Source organism: Gadus macrocephalus, chromosome 1, assembly GCF_031168955.1.
Source record: "Gadus macrocephalus chromosome 1, ASM3116895v1".
Taxonomy (NCBI): Eukaryota; Metazoa; Chordata; class Actinopteri; order Gadiformes; family Gadidae; genus Gadus; species Gadus macrocephalus.
The window spans coordinates 10,323,247-10,344,899 of NC_082382.1; the positions used below are offsets into that span (position 1 = coordinate 10,323,247).

At 46.3% G+C, this 21,653-nt stretch overlaps 2 protein-coding genes across 3 annotated transcripts in view; both read left to right on the forward strand.

Moving 5' to 3' along the window:
* Positions 1 to 220: 220 nt before the first annotated feature.
* On the forward strand, positions 221 to 9,226 carry mxra8b (matrix-remodelling associated 8b). 2 transcript variants are annotated; one of them, XM_060061404.1, is made up of 10 exons: positions 221 to 448; positions 2,749 to 2,775; positions 2,992 to 3,315; positions 3,412 to 3,513; positions 3,673 to 4,194; positions 6,879 to 7,037; positions 7,228 to 7,258; positions 7,380 to 7,459; positions 7,660 to 7,713; positions 8,203 to 9,226. In XM_060061404.1, exons 1-10 carry the CDS (start codon positions 433 to 435, stop codon positions 8,226 to 8,228), a joined length of 1,341 nt encoding a protein of 446 aa, XP_059917387.1. In that variant the 5' UTR covers positions 221 to 432; the 3' UTR covers positions 8,229 to 9,226. The 2 variants fall into 2 exon arrangements, with proteins under 2 accessions (XP_059917387.1, XP_059917303.1); XM_060061320.1 differs by having other exon boundaries at positions 224 to 448; positions 3,673 to 4,206.
* A 537-nt stretch (positions 9,227 to 9,763) lies between these two features.
* LOC132464538 (segment polarity protein dishevelled homolog DVL-1-like) overlaps positions 9,764 to 21,653 on the forward strand; it is a 29,607-nt gene continuing 17,717 nt past the window's right edge. Inside the window, exons 1-3 of the mRNA XM_060061093.1 lie at positions 9,764 to 10,234; positions 15,600 to 15,669; positions 19,005 to 19,129. Coding sequence (XP_059917076.1) covers positions 10,065 to 10,234; positions 15,600 to 15,669; positions 19,005 to 19,129 — 365 coding nt within the window. The 5' untranslated portion in view covers positions 9,764 to 10,064. The remainder of the gene's footprint in view (positions 10,235 to 15,599; positions 15,670 to 19,004; positions 19,130 to 21,653) is intronic.

Sequence of the window (21,653 nt, forward strand, 5' to 3'; positions counted from 1 at the left end):
GTAAGGCAAATAAAAAGAGAACCAGGATAAATATTGAGATTTAACAAAGCAATAACTGAAACATGTTACGACAATGGACATTTCTCAATCGGAACTCGCTCTGTTCCTCGCCGCTCAACCAACGCTACGAAAGTCCCGCCTTCTCCCTCGTTTACAACGGTTATTTGGAGCATCCCGTTCCAGGCGCTCCGTCGACGAGCGCGCCTGGGAACGATAGGGTGCCAATGCTGGAGCGGCATTGAGTTTCAGGAAAGTTCAGGGGCGGGGCGTCTGGATGAAGTACACTCAGGGGTTGCAGAGTTGCCTTTGTTTTCGGACAAGTCTGCCCAGGTGTCTTTGTTTTTTCCAACTGCTGATGCTCATAACTTACATTTCCCCCTAAAATAGTTACTTATTTCCAGCATCCCCACCTCTGCAAGGATTAACGGAGACATGTCGCCACTTCAGAGTAAGAATTTGTTTGCCCTATTTATTTAAACAGAACAAATATTGAATATTTCTGTACCATAATAACATTTTGTCTTTATATTTCTTCATACAAAGAAATGTCATATTGTCTTGTTGCCTGTAGTAAATAGCCCTATAATAAGCCCTTTATTGTTATTTGTAACTTTAAAAGTTCTTCTTGTGTGTTATGTGCCATTGTTCATTTATTCGTTTTAATAGGCCTATTATATTTTTCTTTGCTACTTGGCCATAGCCTACGAATCACCAGAATATTTTTCCATGCCAATGCTTTGTCGTTTTAGCCCCTTTAGTGTCATTCAGCAATATGAATAATACGAAAAAATAACCTACATCTTTCTATTTGCACACTTTTTTAACCTACGTCCTAGGTTAAAGTCCTTATTTTAACGTTTGAACCAAGAACTCCTCCACATGTCCTCTGTTGCGTTGGGTCTCTGCGATGCTTGCGGGCCGTGTGGTTTAACGAGCAATGTGTTGTGAGTTAACAGCGGTCTGCGCAGGAGAGTCAGCACAATCCCTCCAGCCTGTCATTAACTTGTTAGAGTGTCAGTAACGAGTGTTTCACCACGAGTGGGCTGCTTTGAGTCTGTAGGAGGTAAGGAAGGGGATTACCGCTCGAGCCAAGTTAACTGTAGTCTCTGGTCTAATGAACATATCTGTCTACACACTCGACCATACCATTGTACCGTAAAAGGTATACTATCAGCTCAGCGCTTTCTAATTGCGCACGCATCCACCCATGTATCCATTATTCCATAAACTAAAACATGTCTTTACAGCAAGCTGGGGATTGTTAGTTACAACCGAATTGACTAATTTAACCTTAATCCTACACACACACACACACACACACACACACACACACACACACACACGCACACACGCACACACGCACACACGCACGCACGCACGCACGCACGCACACACGCACACACAGATTTATGTTCTGGTCAGGTAGCCTGAGGCCTCTCTGAATATATCTTGGTCCTGAGGTGACTGCAGCCCCCTCGGATTAGTCTGTACTTGTTGACGGACCATGCTGACTAAGTAGATCTTTGCACTCTGATTCTGACTCACATCAGACTCACATCAGAGTCAGAGCTTTGTGCAAACGCAAGAATTACTTGAGCCCTAAAATGTATTTGTATAAAAAAAAGTAAAAACCAGGTGTGCTATATTAAATTATGCTTGGTGTGATTCTGCAGAAGAGAGTAGGCCTACAGCGAGTGGGATTATCATTAGGGAAAGTGTCTATCATTGCTGTGCAATTCAGAAGCATGTCGTTAAGTCCTAAGTGTTAAATCAAAGTGAGTCATCAGCCACTGTGACCCAGCGTGGGAGATGAGAGGAAATTACAGGTTTCTGCAATGGTTGTTTGTTTTCTCCTTCTGTCGGAGGATTTATCCCTCTTCATCCAGATCCCACCGACGCTCTGCGGTGTGAAATTATGCGCGTCTGCACGCTTATTGAAATGCTGCCACAGGACTTCATACTCATTACACATTTTTGGCATTTTAATACTGTAGGCTACTCCTGAAGGTCAAGGAAACGGAACAAATCGTAGCCTAGGTATTGTATATATGATGGTGAATGTGTGAATACGGTTCCTGCCGAATCACAGCCTTGCCACAAACTGCGGTGGCTATATGAATAGCGACCCTGTATGCTTTGCCCTTAATGTGGCTCCGCTGGCTCTTGAACAAACAGCACATAGAATAGTCCCCCGGGGGAGGGGGAAACTGGCATGAGAACCGTTAGAAAAGTTTCCCATCCCTAGAAGGATAATCTTGAAGTAGCTGTAGAAATGAGGTGCAATCTAGAAGTATATTTTAAAAAAAGAGGTTAGATGCATAATCTAGAAATAGACACATCAAAAAGCCAGAATCTCGAAATAGATGTAGATAAGAGCCATAGAGCCTATGATGACTCACATGTGTTGGTGTCGTTTATGGATGATTGATGATAAGAACTATTACTGTTTTGGATGTTATAAGTAGGATTTAGCATTTTTTTGGCATTAGTTTATCTGGTGCTCTTGTCCAAGTCATCATCGCTGTCCCTTTAACTGCAGCACAAGCACATCTGCTGCAGCTGTTTACCCTCAACCCCCTCCCCGTTCTTCAGATCAGTTCGGCCTTTGCGCTAACGCTGCAAAAAAATAAAATAAACATCAGGTTTTTACAAGCTTATGTCTCAACCGTGGGTGTTGTTTTGACGAAACCTGCATTTCATTGGATAAGTGGGACCCTGAACCTAATACAATGGGCTTGTTTCTTTCAGTTCTCGCGGTCCTCCTGCTGCCAAGTGGTAAGAAAAATGTATTTCCCAATTCTGTAACATCTTCTTGTGATCAATTGTCCTGGATGTTTGTAGCTTCATTCACTTGATTGGTCTGCATCCACTTGGCATCATTTAATCAACAATAACGGTTTAGTTTCTGACTTCTGTTCAGGAGTGAGTTTCCGTCTCTACGTGTTTTTCATTGGTCCATCCATCGACCAATCAATTCGTCCGTCTGAACAGCTTGGTGCCAGAGCGGCGACCATAGGCAGCAGGGAGGGCTGGTGGAGACCAAGAACTTCACCTACCCGGCGGGCTCCCGGGCCGTGCTGCCCTGCCACAGCCCCCGCATGGTGTGGACCCGGGACCGGCTGCGAGACCGCCAGAGGGTGGTCCACTGGGACCTGGTCCGCACCGCCCCCGAGTACTCTGTGGAGCGGCTCCTGGACATGTCCCCCGGGGACGGGCCCCAGCCCCACCAGAGGCTCTACAACGCCTTCAACAAGGGCCGTGTGTCCGTCCCGCAGACGGCCTTCAGCGACGGGAACTTCTCCCTCGTCATCAACAGTGAGTGTTCCCTTTCTTAATGCTCGGGGTTCAAACGTAGCTCTGAACCACGTTGATCACACGGTTGTTTTGGTGTGCTTCGTTTCCCCTCGGCAGACGTGTCCAACGCAGACAGAGGGGTCTACACGTGTAACCTGCACCACCACTACTGCCAGGTCCACCAGTCCGTTAAGATCCAGCTCAACGTCACCAAATCAGGTGCTGCTCTGTCCTTCATGTGGAGGGAGATGATCGAGCTTCAAATACATTTGGACATTTTTATCTCTAAATACATTTGGAAAATTATTTTCGGTATTTTTATGTCAAGAACTGAGAAGTAACATCGACTAAAGTCCCTCTTCCTTTTTCTCCCCGCAGCCCGTAAGGAGAAGCGCTACTGGGACGGCGAGCGCACGGTGTTCGTGGTGCTCCTGGGCCGCTCGGTGGCGCTGCCCTGCGTCAACCGGCGCCCCCTGTGGCGGGACGGCCTGCAGGAGGACCAGCAGCAGGTGGCCCACTGGGACTACCAGGCCCCCGGCGTGCGCCAGGACCGGGCGGACCGCCTGGTGGACCTCTACGCCTCGGGCGAGCGGCGGGAGTACGGGCCGGTGTTCACCCCCGGCAAGATGAGCCTGGAGGAGGACGCCTTCTCCGACGGGGACTTCTCCCTGAGCATCGCGCACCTGGAGCCCGAGGACCGGGGGCTGTACTCCTGCCACCTGCACCACCACTACTGCGGCGTGTACGAGAGGCGCATCTTCCGGCTGACCGTGGGACCCCCCCGGCGGCGCTCTCCCACTGCTCCTTCCCCTCCTCCTCCTCCTCCTCCTCCTCCTCCCCCTGCTCCCCCCGTGCCGACCTCGGCCCCCAGGGTCCCTGCCCGCGCCGAGCCCGACTTCAGCAAGGAGAGAGGTCTGTACGCGGTCCCTACGGGAACACAAACGGGTTCCAATCGAAGGAATATTAAAGAAAAATACAGAGACGTCCTGAAATGGAAAATGAGTCCTAAGAGATGGAGGGCGTCGGGTGAAACGACTCGGTGTGTTGAGAAGCATATTTGGTTAGTTGAGTCAGTTGGTCCTCTTGCCAATTTTGCCTCGCCTCAACCCTCTGGTTTTGTGTTCAAGCTGAAAAGGGAAGAGGAGGTTGTGGTAAATGCGCAGAAAGAAACAAAGAAAGACTGATTTTTATGTTAAACTGTGTCTGTCATGGTTCACGAAGCGGTCTACGGTAAATAGCCACTAATTGTCCTAACCGGAAACAGGGTTATTTCCACTGCATTCCTGGGTTTAGTAGGAGGACCCTAAGAGTTTCAACTACAGGCTATGTTGCTCTCGCTTTTTGTTTATTTCTCCTCCTCTTGGATTCAGGTCAGCGTCCGAACCAACCAGTATCTGTCTGTGGCTGCGGCTTGTTTATCAGTAGTTCAGGGAAGCAACATCTGTTACATCTGCTCAACATCTGGGCCAGATGTGACTAGTGAGAAAAGAGCAAAATGAGGAGGGAGTTCAGGTATGTGTTGGATCATAGATCCTCCTTCCTCCTTTGAACGAGGAGCCATAGGAGCATCTAACAGCTCTATATAATACACATGTAGAAAGGCCCAAGTCGGAGAGATGGGATCCTGTCTGGTTCTTCTGGTCTATGCCAGCAAAGAAAACAAGCAGAAATCTTGCAAGGCGGCCCCGCCTTGCAAGATTAAGCCGCATCACAAAGTGCTCCAAATCAGATTACAGCAATTATCTGTCATTGACAAAACAACATAGCGGCCTCTCTGTGGTTTAATGCTGTAATTATTGCTGACAAGTTAAACGTTGCTGGGTGATAATGAGGTGGGCCGGGTCGAGCCGTGGAAGAGAGGGTCCATGAATCTTAAATGGATTGACCCCCACACACGCTGTTATACCCAGCACAGCTTGTGGGGACCATCCCTCTGCATGTGGCCGCTTGTCTGATCTGTCAGACAAAATGCTAAGCAGGCAACAGATGAAGGCTTTGTGGCTTCCTCACCAGGGGGGGCTGGGTGGTGCCGGGGAAGGGGGTCCCTGGTTGAGTTCCACAGATGACCTTGAACACGACATATGGAGTTGTGTCCATGGTAAGCACTATAAACATTAGCAGGTGATAATCGCCAACCCTGCGCCGCCTCCGCCCACATGAGGTCATTTCCTGCCTCGTCCGGCCTGATTACGAGCCATTCATCTGGTTGTCCTGGTCTCTTTGATCTGTTAGCTGGTCTGCAGGTGAAGAATCAAGACATCATCCCTCAGACAAAATACTATTATTATTAACGGTGTTTTGGCAGAAACTAAAGCAGTTATCTCCACAGACCTTATCTTCACTTCATAGAAATTGAAATTGTTTATTTTCTTTTAACGGCTTTCTCTTTGGAAAACCAAAGAGACAGTCTGAGAATTTTGTTCTATTTTTAAAGCAATAATTTCAGCTTTTACTGACATTACCAACTGAGTTATATTGTCAATAATATATTCCTTCTGTCAACTATGCGGCAGTCCTCAGATTTACGGTATGAACTTAGACGAACTGTTCATAGGGAAATTTACTACATAAAAACAACTGACCTATTTCTAAGTCAAACACAGGGTGCAACTTATAACTGCGGTGTGATGGTACAATATACTTTAGCTCCTGAGCCAAATTGATGGAGAACTAGATAGTATTTCTTGGAGTCCCAGGGAAGGGGTTATTACCAGACCAAATGGGTGTTTACACATTGACCCTTCGGGGAACATCTGCTAAGAAGATTGCAGGTTTATCACTGCGACTAAGTCTCTGTTGGGCATACTGTGGGCCTGAAGAGCGGGCAGACAGTAGTTGAGAATAGTCCCTCTGTTGTGGTTAAATGTGGTACCCAATACAGAGTTATAACGGCTGTAGTCTTGCTAGCTTCTTATGTTTTTTTTCATTGTTGACGTAACTGTTGTTTTCATAGGATTTGTTGAAGCCTTAAAAAAAAGAAAAAGGTGTCGCATGTTTTTTTTTCCATGCGTGCTGAAATGGCTTCTGTGTTTATTGGAAGAAGTGGGAGAGAGAGTCAGACAGACGGACTGACCACATACAAAATGTTATTTTTCCTGCTGGTTCTGATCTTCTGGTTAGGTCTGTGTGTTTCTAGAAGAGAAAGAAACCCAGCTGCATGACATAAGCTCTGGAAGCCATTACAGCCAAAAGCATTTTGACATTTAACTCCTGGCCGCCCCATTCTCTGGCCGGCTCTTGGAAACATGTGAATTAGTCTCTGAAAAGAATAACATTTGGACACATTTGGACGTTATTTTCAATCTACAGTAAATCTATATGAACCTTTCTGAGTTATAACATACAATACACAAAAAAAAGATGTTTGTCCATATACGTATATCAATGGCTTATATCAGGGTGACAGTGAGTATGCCAATTTAATCTAGCAGTAAAGCAATAGAAGAGAGGTCAAGATTAAAAAAAAGTTCAAGATTTGATTTCCCCTGGGCTCACAGGCGAGACTAGACTATTATTAAATATAATTCAGTGAGCTGCAAAAGCCTTTCAAGCCTATTCAATTGAGACTGTTGTGGTTCCACCAGGCACCAACGAGGTGGAGATGCCAAGAGTGGTGAACGTCATCCTTCCAGAGCAGCAGGGTCACATGACGCAGCAGCTGGGTTACATCCTGGCTACCTTCTTCCTGCTGGCCCTCCTCCTAGCCGCCATCATTGTGCTTACGCGGCGACGCAGAAAGAGAGGTACTGTTGTCACTGTCCACGTTGTAGTTTGCTATACCTACAATACAATATAATACAATACACTACAATACAGTGTACAATGGTGAGTACAATACAGTGTACAATATAGTATATTAAAAAAACACTCACTTGCTTTTGTACATTTGCACATTTACTTGATTCTGTGTTTGATTTTGTGTTTTCATTACAGAGACAGACTACGAACTCCGCACATATGATCGGTAACATCTATTTAACGTTATTTTAATTCAAATTATCAAAATACATAATCTATGTAATTTGCACTATCTGGTCAAATTGTGATCACTTGGTAATAATCCATGAAATGTTATTTCTCTGCAGAGGCCATGAGCTCTGTGTTGGTGAGGTGTCGATGACCAGCACAGAGATGAAGACTTGCCATCAGGAACCTCTGAATTCAAGTAAGTCTGGTCAACACACACACACACACACACACACACACACACACACACACACACACACACACACACACACACACACACACACACACACACACACACACACACACACACACACACACACACACAAACAGAAACACTTCTAAAATCTCCTTTGGATTTTATTATATTATAACAAATTTCTAAACTTGGCCCTTCCATAGATTACAAGAACAACCTACTGAAGGAGATGGACATGTCCAAAGGCTGCAATCAGGGTGAGTAGAAAATGTGAGAAAGGCCAAATTAAAGTTGCAATGTGTAACATTTCTACAAACTTCTATCTTAAAATGTCAAAGGAATAAAGGAAAAAGTCAGAGCTGATTTTCAGAATGTTTGCAATAAAATCACAAGGAAAAAGTCAAAGCTGATTATGATTTTCGTAATGTTAGCCGTAAAATCACATCCTGTTACTGATATATTCTACAAATAAAAATGGCTGGCCAGCCTTTAACTCTCTCTTTGTTTACAAGACTCGTAGACACTCACAAAACCCTTCCCACTCACCCCAAACCCCTCCCCCTCACGCCCCCACGCCAGCAGAGTTCACGTCCTCCCACCTACTGGGGCTCATTCTTACGCATTGCAACTTTAATGTCAGTAAAATAAGAAAACATTCAAGGTCTCAGCAGAATTCACCCAAAGGGAGAAGTCAAAGGATCTCTTTAATCACGGCTCTTTTCCTCTTCCATTCACTCTGCCCTCAGACTTGGAGGGGAAGATGTGGATGTGATGTGAGATTGGTGGATTGCTACTGGCAGGTCCAGGGCAGTGGAGAGAGGAATAAGTGGGAGGACGAGGCCATGCAGAAACCAAAGATGGGCGACTGTGTAAGGACAGGAGGATAATTCCCTCTGCTCTGATTCTGGCTCAGCTAGAATGTTTAGGAAAATAATTGTTTTTTAAAGTTTTATACACATTTGGTTCTCTTTAACTACAATATGGTTTAACATATCTTTTTGTCGTTACGTTTTCGTAAGTATCTTGTCACATCATTTTACATTACATATTTGGTTCTTTCTCAAGTGGTTCTAAAGTGCATGCTTTGCTTGTTGTATGTGTGTAGTTTATGTCTGTGTGCTTACACAGCCTCAACATGTGTGCACTTTATTGTACACAATTCATCTTAAAGATTAATGAATTATAATACTTTTTAACACAATATGCTTTACTGTAATACAGAACTCTTCCGCTAAAATCATTGGTTAAGCACAATGTATTTAGGCAGTATTTGATGATTTTTGAAGTGAATATAACAGAGGTTTCCCGTTTTTATAGGATGCCTCAATATTACCAACAAGAAATACTCTTTTCAACATACTTCATAATTCATAGGAAATATAAACAGGGAAATAAGAAAACGATTTCACACCCATAAAACTCAATTGCATTGTGAATTATCACAATAAGAATGTAAGGAAGATGGACTGAATCTGACACAACTCAGGAATTAAGTAGGTAAAATAGTCTATCCTCTTCCATCTAAATATTTGTTATTATTTATGTAGGTTGGTTTTACAAGCAAACATTGTTTTAAAGAAACCCTGGTTGGCTTTCTATAATTGGATCTGCTGGTAAATGCATGCACACTTTTCGTATACAACCTCTATAAACTTTGTTGTCATGGGGTACTTAATCACCTACTTTGTTTAAGACAAACACAACCTCGAGTGCCTTTTTCTATTGCGTTCTTTTTTTCAATAAAGGACTCTTGTTTTTGCACGATGTAAACTAGATCTACTGGTTAACTCATTGTGGGCGTATGATGTGATGAAGGCACTCTAATTCTTGCAACTATGTTGATCACAGTTGGATGAACTGTGTTGAACCACTCATTGGGCACATTATTCCAATATTTTGTGAGCATGTATGGCCGTAAAATATAATAAATATTATTGTTTATTTAGTGTTCCAGCTGCTCGCCTTCCTCGATGTTAAAGAGCTATACAACACCACCCCCTACTGTTTCATTCATGTGAAAACCCGGAGACATAAACATTTCCATATATATTATTTATTTCAATATATATATGTATATATATATAGGCCCTACCAAACCAAATGATCAGGTAAAGGTATTGCTATTGACTAGTTATCCTAATATAATCACATTTAAAGACATTTCAGGATTATATAATCCTTATTTGTTGCGTGTCTATAACGCTGTTAATACAATAGACCTGCAGTAGTCCTAACCCACCACTAGATGGCGTCGCTGTCTCGCAGATCGCCTCCTGGATAAATAGCAATATTCCAAACTCCATATCGCAAGGATGTGTGGACTGTCCCTTCCTGTTTTAGTGCCGAGACAGCCACCGTACCGACACATCGGAGCAGGGATACACTTTCAACGTGATTATGTCTGTTTTTTCGCTCTGCGTATCAAACAATCGCTTATTTATACCTCGCCGTTGGAGCCAGAGTGTACCGTGTTAGCGCCGTCGGGGAAGCCGCTGTGTAATGTTATGTTATGTTATGTTACGGATCGCTCGTAACATAGCAGGCCTATTTACTGCGCTGCCAACCCTTGTTCCTTTCCTGTGTCAATGAGTGTCCTACCCTCACTCTCATGGCGGAGACTAAAATCATATACCACATAGACGAGGAGGAGACTCCTTATCTAGTTAAATTATCAGTCTCTCCGGAAAAAGTCACCTTAGCGGATTTTAAAAATGTCCTCAACAATCGCCCGGTCAACAGCTACAAATTCTTCTTCAAATCGATGGACCAGGATTTCGGGTAAGTGGCTAGTTTGTACCACCATTAATTTCCATTATATCTCTCGCTGCTGTTAATATTTGCAAATGCGTTATTGGTGTGTTATAGCTATATATAGGGTGTATAAATAGCTTCATCAGACGACCACGATGGCAGCAGACACTGTAACCTGGGCACATTAGTGTGGGTTTCACCGCATCTGGCACCTGTTCATTATCACATGCTAACCAGTCCACGATTGGGAGAAAACATTGTTTCAAGTACAGCCATATCTCTGTGTCTATCTAAAGGCTGTTCTTGACAGCTCTGACTCACCTCTCGCATGTACAATGGGAAACAGACCCTTTGTATCCACGCTCACCTTCCACACACACATGCAAATACAGATGAGTGATGCATGCAGATGTCACAACTATTGACAAAGCCCTACGCGTTAAGGGTCACAGAGGTCAAGTTCAGGGTCCTCTGGTTCAACCTCAGAATCGATCTTCCAAGTAGACTTTGTGATCAGCTTTCACCGTAGTCCTTTTCTTTCGTTATATTTAAAAATAGCTCTGACAAACATCCCCAGGTTTCGGTTTTAACAAGTTAAATATACCAAAGGTTCGAAGACCGGAGCCTGTCTGTCCCTTTACACATTACCGTGCACGGAGCTTGTCCCAACAGGTGAACTCATTCAGGCCTCATTGGGTTTAAACACCTTTTGCCTTATCCTCCAATGTTTTCATCATGGTCTGCCTTAAGAACCATACACCATGACTGCACAGCTACAGAGCATTCTGGACTGAGTGTGTGATGATGGTCCCTTTTCATGATATTGACCTTTTATTTCTATTCAGCTCATTTCATTTGTTCTACGCTCGGTAAAACAAATAATATACAACGTAGTAAGTAATATAGAATTTAAAAATTGAATAGCTGCAGCCAACGAGAATTGCATCATGTTTTCAATTGTCCGTAATGTCAATGACTGGGTGAGGTCATGGTTTTAAAACTGAACCTATTGTGTCACGCCTCTCGCTGGGGGAAGCATATTTATGTCAATGTGCGTTTCTCATTCCAATCTGATGTCTCACTTGCTCTCTCTCTCTCTGCTCTTGCTCACCCACTCTCACTTTCGGTCACCCTCCCACACACTCACAGTACATGCTACAGTATACAGATACAGTAGATGTCCCGTCCGCTCTGTATGAAGTTAATGTGTGTGTAGGTGGTGGTGGCCATAGAGTAACTGGACGATTGTGACCTTGCGAGGGGAAACCGGTTCTTCCTGGTGCTTGGCCCGTCCCGAGTTTGGTTTTTATAGTCTTCAGCCCAAACTTCCTGTCTCTCTGGCGTACAGCTGGCCTGACCTCAGGTGATCCACAAGCAGATTACACGGTCAAACAAGGCCTGTTTGCTCTTAACCCTCTGTGTGGTGATGACATGGACCCTGTGTTGCCAGAAGAATATTCACCGCTGGTCCACCGCGGGGCTCCCGTTGGAGCGGTCAACAAAAACACCAAAAAATAACATGGAGCCATGGATGGGATATGGCACTAATGAAACATGTTGTGTTGTGTTCGTGTTGTGTTCTCAGGTTGGAATGGACCGACTGACCGACACACACACACACACACGCAGATGCGCGCGCACATACACACACACACACACACACACACACACACACACACACACACACACATACAAACACACACACACACACACACACAAGGTCTGAGCCGCCTCTGTGCGAGCATCCTTGATACTGAGCCAGAAGCTTTAACGCCACATGGTATATCAGCCCAGTATCGCAAGAGGAGTCCGACACACAGAATCACCAAGGATACCAGGCTTCTGTGGTCGCTATGCAGGGCGTACACTGCTTATGTGCAGACGGTATGGCTAGCAAAGAATTAGCTGGGGAGGAATAAGACTGCTGAGCGCCGAGGGAAAACATCAAATCCCTTGCAGTTATAGACAGTGTTTGAAATGTAAATGAGCAGCCAGTGAAGGGGCTTCTGTGGTGGACCCCCTGTTGAGAGCAACCAGCTCTTTTTTTTTTCTGCCAGGGATAACTGAACTGGATTGCTGCCCTAACCGTATTAAAACAGCAAGAGCAATACAATTGTTAAAGAGGCTGTGTTATAAATGCTATTTCGTTTTGGATTTCTCTCTTTTAAAGGGCCTGTGTTCGTTTGACTCAGTGCGGTCGTCACGGTAGTTGTACGTTTTCCGTAATGTCAGCCTCACACCGATGTTGTTTATTGAACATTTTCCCGTTGACGTTGACGTTCAATGATGTGTTCTAGCCTTCGCTGCATCACCAAGATATTTAGGCGTTAACAGCACTTTTTCTTTATTATGATTAGTTTTAATCCCCCTGCTCACCACAGAGAGATTAAAGGTGTGGTGTTGTTGTGTGTCCCGTGTCCGGTCGGTGCGGGGGGTGCGGGTGCGAGACCTCACTACGATGCTAGTCACACAGAGGCTCACTGGGCCCGCTGAGGAGGCAGCCAAGACGAAGAAAGAGGCGGCCTTGTTTGTGTCTCACCCAGGGAGCAGGGCTGCGAGGGGCCGCGGCCCCCTTCCCCAGACAGCCGTGCTGAGCTGCCCTGCTAAGAGGACAACCATCCAATGGGGTTTCTATTGCACAATTGTGTAATTTGCAGGAAGAAAGGCACACTCAGTGTTTAAACATGGAGGAAGGTCAACTAAACAGCGGGACCGTTCTATTACATGAGTATTAACTAAATTAGTTAGCACAGTAATGATAATATTTTGTGTATGCTAAAGTTTTGAAATATGTCATTTATATATCATAGCTTTATTAAAAGGAGCAGCAGCCCTTTGGCGGTCCCGTTAAAAAGTCCTTTGACTATTAGTCACTGTTGGTCGCTGTCCTCCGCCTGACCACTGATAACTAGGTTAACTTCACAATAACTAGCCCTCATCCGTCTCACTGGTCATAAACAAACATGTCTAATCTTCGGCGGCTGCACGAATACATTTTTCCCTGCAGTGTAATATTCTGCAATTACCCTGCTAAGTCTTGTGCCATTATCCTGTGAAATCTGTTAAGACCTATTTAAGCTGTCATGGCAGCTCTGTTACCCCAGTAGAAACCAGACACATGCCTTTCTGCTCAAGGCTGGGTGTGTGTGTGTGTGTGTGTGTGTGTGTGTGTGTGTGTGTGTGTGTGTGTGTGTGTGTGTGTGTGTGTGTGTGTGTGTGTGTGTGTGTGTGTGTGTGTGTGTGTGTGTGTGTGTGTGTGTGTGTGTGTGTGTGTGTGTGTGAACCATTACCCTTAACAGTCTAGTTTAACTGATGCTGCTTCTGATTATAATCTTATCAGATCACATGTAATGACGCACAGAAGCAACATTAATTTACATGGGTTTTCATTTAGTTACGTTTAGTGCTTTTGAATGACTTTGAATAGGTTATTTTAAATATGAGAAAATATAGATTTGTTGTGCCCTCTGCCAAAACGTCGAACGATGCATTCTGAGAAAATCTGGCTTTCTCATCGTCTATCATGGACACAAACCACTCCCACATCCTCACCAGTAAGGCACCTTTCAGCAAGAGCCCATAGACCCGGAGAAGGAGCGAGAGGATGCGAGCACTTCCTCTACCTAACAGGGCTCCGCAGCTCCGGGCTGGCAGCCCTCCCTCTCTTCCTCCCCGAGGTGGGACCCGCCGCCGCGGCAGCAGCCTCCGCGGTCACTCACGACCACAAGGCTGGGTTATCTCTGCTCACCACTCCCCGCCCGCCGAGTCCCACGGCGACCGCTGTCGTGCGGGCCGGCCGGGCTTGCGTTTTCTGCAGTAATAGGGACGTTTCTGGCACACAAGAAAGAGGGGGAATGGGTGTGTGTGTGGAGGTGGGAAGGGGTTCTGTAAAGCCGCTGTCAGAGACCGCCGCATGAAATCTTCTTAGGCTTCCCTGTCAATCTCATGAGGCCTCTTCCTCCTTTTCATGTGCCATGTTCAAAGTCTACTGGCCAACACAAGATTCTATTCAGGCTCAGAAAGCCTTGACACATAGCCAATGCTGGGGGACTTCTTTGCAGTGTAGCAGAAAATTACAAAAACAGACAGGCGGTATTGCAGACTGCACCATGATCGATAAATGTATGTGGGAGAGTGTGTTTTATGTGTGTGTACGACGTATGTGCGTGCGTTTGCCTGTGGTTGTGTGCCTGGCTGTGCTTGCTTGTGTGTGCATTTATGCGTGTTTCACTGAGGGCTTGTGTGTGTGTTTGTGTGTGTCTGACAGTGCTTGCTTGTGTCTGTGTGTGTATGTGTGTTACACTGCATGCTTGTGTGTGTGTGTGTGTGTGTGTGTGTGTGTGTGTGTGTGTGTGTGTGTGTGTGTGTGTGTGTGTGTGTGTGTGTGTGTGTGTGTGTGTGTGTGTGTGTGTGTGTGTGTGTGTGTGTGTGTGTGTGTGTGTGTGTGTGACGTGTGTGTGTGTGTGTGTGTGTGTGTGTGTGTGTGTGTGTGTGTGTGTGTGTGCTGTGCTGTGCATGGCGACCACCTTGCAACACTGCTAGGTGTTACCCAGGTCCTCTCCCACCCTCCTGATCCATGTGACATGAGTATAGCAGGTGTGAGCACCAGTTAATGCTGAACTGTGTCCCAGGAGGTTAAAGGTTAACTGGGAGGTATTTCAGTTGGGAATTACACCAGAGAGGACCACAGAAAGGCAGGCTTCACAAGATCTCTCTATTATTACAGGGAAAGAGTGTGTGCCCTGCTGTCGAGGTCGCCAATTCACACCGACTTTCACGTGCAAGACACATAATACGTCCATGTTTACAGATTAGGAGGAAGACACACTCAAGCACGCATGCACGTGCACACACACGCATCCACTCACATACACGCACTCACACAAACACACACGTTTGCTGTTATAAACAGTCATACTGGGGGTATAACTGGGCTGCATACGAATGCACTCTTAGTATGTGTCTTTCTACAGGATACATCTATCTGTGTGTATTCAGCCTGTCAGTCCGTGGTTAAGGATTATTCATTATGGTCACACTGCGGTGTACTTACCACAAAGCACATGCATGAATAAATTGTCCTCAACCCTATGATGTTTCTTGTGCTTCAACAGTCTTAACAGAATCAGACAGTCAAATCCACAAAAGACAGATGACCAGGCAAAGATCAATAGTTCCCATCCCGCCACCACAAAGGCCTACTATACTAGAATGATGAAGGCTTCTACGCACTTTGAACCGAAAGGCACAAATTACTTTTCACATTTAATCTTGTCAGTGTTTGTCTTTGGGCAGTGCAGGGCAGTGAAGTGTCTGAAGGCTACAATGGTTATACATGTAAACCGACTCCTTGACTCTACATCTCTCCTCTCCTCTCCTCCTCTTCCTATAGGGTGGTCAAAGAGGAGATTTCCGATGACAACGCCAAGCTGCCCTGCTTCAACGGGAGAGTGGTTTCATGGGTAAGTAACGTGGATGGTCCTCTCGTTGCCCTGGCCTGCTACTAGCTCACGGTGGGTCGTAGTAGGGGCTCTCAGTGGGCTAGCCTGCTACTAGCTAACGGTGGGTCGTAGTAGGGGCTCTCAGTGGGCTAGCCTGCTACTAGCTAACGGTGGGTCGTAGTAGGGGCTCTCAGTGGGCTAGCCTGCTACTAGCTAACGGTGGGTCGTAGTAGGGGCTCTCAGTGGGCTAGCCTGCTACTAGCTAACGGTGGGTCGTAGTAGGGGCTCTCAGTGGGCTAGCCTGCTACTAGCTAACGGTGGGTCGTAGTAGGGGCTCTCAGTGGGCTAGCCTGCTACTAGCTCATGGTGGGTCGTAGTAGGGGCTCTCAGTGGGCTAGCCTGCTACTAGCTCACGGTGGGTCGTAGTAGGGGCTCTCAGTGGGCTAGCCTGCTACTAGCTAACGGTGGGTCGTAGTAGGGGCTCTCAGTGGGCTAGCCTGCTACTAGCTAACGGTGGGTCGTAGTAGGGGCTCTCAGTGGGCTAGCCTGCTACTAGCTAACGGTGGGTCGTAGTAGGGGCTCTCAGTGGGCTAGCCTGCTACTAGCTCATGGTGGGTCGTAGTAGGGGCTCTCAGTGGGCTAGCCTGCTACTAGCTCACGGTGGGTCGTAGTAGGGGCTCTCAGTGGGCTAGCCTGCTACTAGCTAACGGTGGGTCGTAGTAGGGGCTCTCAGTGGGCTAGCCTGCTACTAGCTCACGGTGGGTCGTAGTAGGGGCTCTCAGTGGGCTAGCCTGCTACTAGCTCATGGTGGGTCGTAGTAGGGGCTCTCAGTGGGCTAGCCTGCTACTAGCTCACGGTGGGTCGTAGTAGGGGCTCTCAGTGGGCTAGCCTGCTACTAGCTCACGGTGGGTCGTAGTAGGGGCTCTCAGTGGGCTAGCCTGCTACTAGCTAACGGTGGGTCGTAGTAGGGGCTCTCAGTGGGCTAGCCTGCTACTAGCTAACGGTATGTTGTACTAGCGGCCCTCGTGTGAGCGATGTTAATGCAGCCACACATCCCCTACGCTCAGCCTCTTCAGTACGTTTGACTCATAACATGACTTCTTTGAGCCACACAAGTCCCTGCAAAGGTGGGATGGGAGCAACCACAGTGCGATAAGATGGGCATAATATGTTCATGTATTTATAGCGATGACAATTTCCTAGGCCGGTTTATGCCCCTGGTGCAGTGGGCAGCTGTGGTGGCTGATGAAGGCTGACTGAACAGCAGAGCCCCACCGATATATATCGGCGGGCCGATATTAGGCATTTTCCAAACTACCGGTATCTGTATCGGCCGATTCATTAATATAAAAAAAAATATATAGATATATTATTTTTAATTTTTTTGGTTATTGTGTTTTTGTTCATAGGACTTTGAGTTTCATATCTTAAGTTTGTATTTTTATACATTTTATTTATCAGAACTTTAATACATTTTAATTTAGACTTTTCTGTTGTGACATTAAAACAATAAAACAAAGTTTATTTTTAAACTGCATTACCTTATTATTTTAGTGAGGACTCATAAATAACTACAAATAACCAATGTTGGGGAAATCTTTTTATGTTGTGTTACGCGTTTCTGGAATTTCTTTTTTAAATTTATATTGGCCGATATATCGGAATATCGGATTTTTAAATCACCAAATATTTGTATCTCTATCGGCCTTAAAAATCCTTTATCGGTTGGGCTCTCCTGCATAGTGCACACATTTCATTTAATGAAATTCATTAAACAGCAGATTCATTGGTTTTAAGTTGACTCATTTAACTAAACAAAATGTCAAAATTAGTAGTTGATGTCAAAAAAACAAATAAGTAAAGCATAATTCTTATCGGAAAGCTGTACTATTGAATCCTCTCACAGTGACTGCTGACGTTGCACGCAGACAAGGAATGGAGAGTGCTATAAAATGTTATAGTTTCATAGTAGTTTTAGCCGTTACTTAAGACCAGCCATAAAAAACGGTAGTAGCTGTCAAGTAAACAGTGATTTACACAACATCTCCATGGCTTGTTCAGGGCATCTGGTGCAAGGTGCAGGTTACAGAAGGGGCTGTGTGTTGTGTGTGCAGGCCCTGAGCGGTGCTAAATTAATTACTTTGACAGGAGGGGCTGCGTGCCTTTATTCCACTGTGAGCGTGTTTCCATGCTCAGTGCACTGTAGTTAGCAGGTCTTATTCCAGATGTTGATATCTGCGCAGTACTTAATGGAAATCCATGCTCCTCAGATTCTCTAATGGCCATTGCTGTATCAATGATCAGAGATCAGTGCAACTATTTGTCTTCACATTGTGTCTTTTCATTCACAATCGTAAAACCGCTCGGTTTTGAAGCCTACATTTCACAAACATATGACATAATTATCCCGGTGAGTTTTGCTCAAAATGATCTAGATTTCCCAATTATGTTACTTGAATCGTTGAAATGTGAAATGTCCAGACATAACTCAGTCAGACCCCAGTCGGGCTACAGAGAGACAGCCAATCAGCATCAAGCACCTGGTGATGGCCACGCTGTTCCAGCAGATGTAAGGCATTCATGAGAACAATGAGCCTGCCTGGTTCCAATTAGGGGAGCGGCGACACAGTCGGCTGAGGTGTAAAATAGATCTTAATTATTTACCTAACGATCCCTGCTGTCACAGGCTCCCCCTGGAGAGACCTGTCTCCCCTCGATCTTCTCATTAGACTGGAATTAACAAAGCACTTCTGTCTCCTGGAATTGTATCAGTCTTTATTATTTCTCGCCTAAACCCTCAAGTCGGAGGGCCGTGTGCTATTCTTGGGTTTCCTCCATCAGTAGGTTGTTGTGGTACCACTGCAGCAGGGCTCACAGATTGATATCATATATTCATTTTGCGAGACTCAGATATTGGATTTCGGGTGTTGTTGTGATTGTAAATTCTGGGTGTTTATTTATTTGTCTGTAAGGGCGGGTTCTAGCCAAGTTAAAATCACGTTATTCCTGTACGTTCTTTGTATTATTTAACATGTGATTAATAATAGGTTGCTCTTTGTTATTTGTACGTTCTTTATATATTCATGTTGTTGTTTGCATGTTTTAGAGTTTGTTAGGGTATCTTAACAGGCCACCCTGCCGTGAGGAAAATATATATTTTGTATTCCCAACATATCTCATTATCCCGCTTCTGCTCGAGTGCAAAAAAGTGATAATTAAAAAAATGTAATCATTCAGTATTTTTTACCCTGGTCTTTCTCTCTCTCTCTCTCTCTCTCTCTCTCTCTCTCTCTCTCTCTCTCTCTCTCTCTCTCTCTCTCTCTCTCTCTCTCTCTCTCTCTCTCTCTCTCTCCCAGCTGGTACTGGCGGAGAGCGCACACTCTGACGGGGGGTCCCAGTGCACGGAGAGCCACCCGGAGCTGCCCCCCCCCCTGGAGAGAACGGGGGGCATCGGAGACTCACGGCCCCCTCCTTCCAGTACGTATACACACACACGCTGCTCAGCGTACGCCATGTGCACGGGCAATTACACACACAACGACCGCACACAAACAAACACACACAAACAAACACACACAAACAAACACAACCACACACATGCTGCTCAGCGGACGCCATGTGCACGCCAAGTAACACACAATGCGCGCACACCCACTCACACACACACCCACACACACACGCACACACACACACACACACACACACACACACACACACACAACAACACACACACACACACACACACACACACACACACACACACACACACACACACACACACACACACACACACACACACACACACACACACACAGGGGAGGAATTAGTCGCCCTCACAGACTTGCTACACCTGCTGACCTTCGTGTTCGCTGCGTGCCATATGTGCTAATCAGAATCTGGAGAGCTCATCAGAGAGATCTGCCCCCAACGGGGGTCTGGCTGTGGTATGTGTGTGTGTGTGTGTGTGTGTGTGTCATTTAAGTGTGTATGGGTCAGCCAGTGTGTCTGTGTTTATTGGGTTTGATATTGCAGTACAGTCATGCATTTATATGTGTGTGTGGCTGTGTGTTTGGGAATTTGCGTTTTCCCATAGGGGTTTGACTATGTACAGTCTTGCATTTGTGTGTGTGTGTATGTATGTTTGTGTGCGTTTGTGTGTTTTTTGTGTGTTTGCATGTGTGTGTGTGTGTGTTTGTATGTGTGTGTGTGTGTGTGCTTGCAGGTGCCTAAGTATGCATGCATTTTTGCACTGTTCTCCTTGATCATGTGTCTGCGATCCCACTCATCGTTATGTGTGTGTGTGTGTGTGTGTGTGTACATGTGCACCTTTCTCTCACGTGCACGTAAAACATCTGTGCCTGCCCAGCTGCAGCTGCATGTCGTGGAGGCGTTGGTCTGCTCATCTGTCTAAGCGTTCGTACACGATGCGTTCTCTACAAATAGCCATGATAGCGTCCACATCTTCAGGGAGAGCCCTAGTGCTGAATGAAGCCTATTGTGTTCCTGCCCGGTTTTATTTGACTGTTGACGGTAAGACTAATATTCAGACTTCAACTACGTTGACCAAGGTGTTGTGCAGCAACAGAGCCACCGCCTGTCCATCCACGCCTTGTGTTTGTGGAGCTATGAATGATCGATTTTGGTGTACGTTGATGAAGGCGAGGATTTAAAGGAACCAGCTCAGGGGGGCGAAATGGTCGATGGCACACCCCCCCCCCCCCCCCCCCCCCAGTACCCCGATGTGCTGTCACAAACGGATCTGGTCCGAATTCTGCTGACATGGGGACACCTCGTGTATCCGCAAGGACTGTTTCCCAGCCCGGACTTTAGCTTAAAACAAGACAGGGAAGGGTCGTTACACATGCTAGGGAAAAGGCCCAAAAGCTATATATAGAGAGTGGGGCCGGGGAAACGGGGAGGTGAGGGGGGGGCCGGTTGTGGCCGCTGGCTAGCTGGCTCAGGGGGTTGTTTCTATTACTGCACCGGAGCAAATATGAACGAGGCGCTATATCGAGGACACACAGTCTGTCATGTCCACCGGTGTCTCTTCATCCCGGGTTTGACATCTCGCCGCGCTCTTGCCCTCTGTGGGTAGCCGGCTGTCTGGCCTGATCGTTTTATTGTTCTGCTGCGCGCTCCGTCACGCACCGTCACGCACGGTGACTGCTGCCCCCTTGTGGCTCAGAGGAATATATCAAAAGAAAGACTGTGATGACTTTCTTTGCCTCGCGTCACTTCCACCGACCCCATCCCCCCCCCCCCCCACCCTGGGCTCTGCATTTCCACCCTCCCCCTCCCTCCTTCACAATCGCTCTCCCTTTCTCCCTTTCTTCTTCCTCTCTGAGCGCGATGAGGAGGCTTTCTCTTCTGAGAAACGGCGTGAATATATTTATCCATAGTGGATGTCCACTCTGCCTGAAATGCATGACATCTCTTCCTCTCCCGACCTCTCTCCATCTCTCTCTTCCTCTCTTCACCTCTCTGCCTCTGTGTAAAAAAGCTGGTGTGTTACTTTGGCTTCGTGGTGCCACTGTGCTGCTGTCTTCATATGTTTCTCCTGCGTCCAACGCTGTGAATGGACCTGGGTCTCAGCGAGACCACTAGAATGGGTGTTCCAGGCGGAGGACGCACATAATTGATGCGCCTCCGCTCTGTAATCCGGATTAGCGGACATTAAAAAAAGAACCCAACAGAGAGTCCCTTGAGGAGGAGGATGAGGAGGAAGAGGAGGAGGAGGAGGAGGAGGAGGAGGAGGAGGAGGAGGAGGAGGAGGAGGAGGAGGAGGAGGAGGAGGAGGAGGAGGAGGTGGAGGTGGAGGAGGGGCTGGGGTTTGGGTGGGTGCAGGGCTCCCCGGCTAATCTTCCCAAGGATCAGCCCCTCCTGTCTGTCTGGAGAGGAGCCATCGACAGACAGAGAGACAGACATGGGGGGGGGGGGGATGAATACACAGACAGATGATGAGATGGAGGGACAGAGAGACAAACAAACACAGATGTAGGGCAGAG

Bases quoted from the DNA above. Each gene is read 5' to 3' on its own strand.
- mxra8b (XM_060061320.1), top strand. The intron at 7,460-7,659 runs GTAAGTCTGGTC...GCCCTTCCATAG, and splicing joins TCAGGAACCTCTGAATTCAA to ATTACAAGAACAACCTACTG. The intron at 7,714-8,202 runs GTGAGTAGAAAA...CTCTGCCCTCAG, and splicing joins GTCCAAAGGCTGCAATCAGG to ACTTGGAGGGGAAGATGTGG.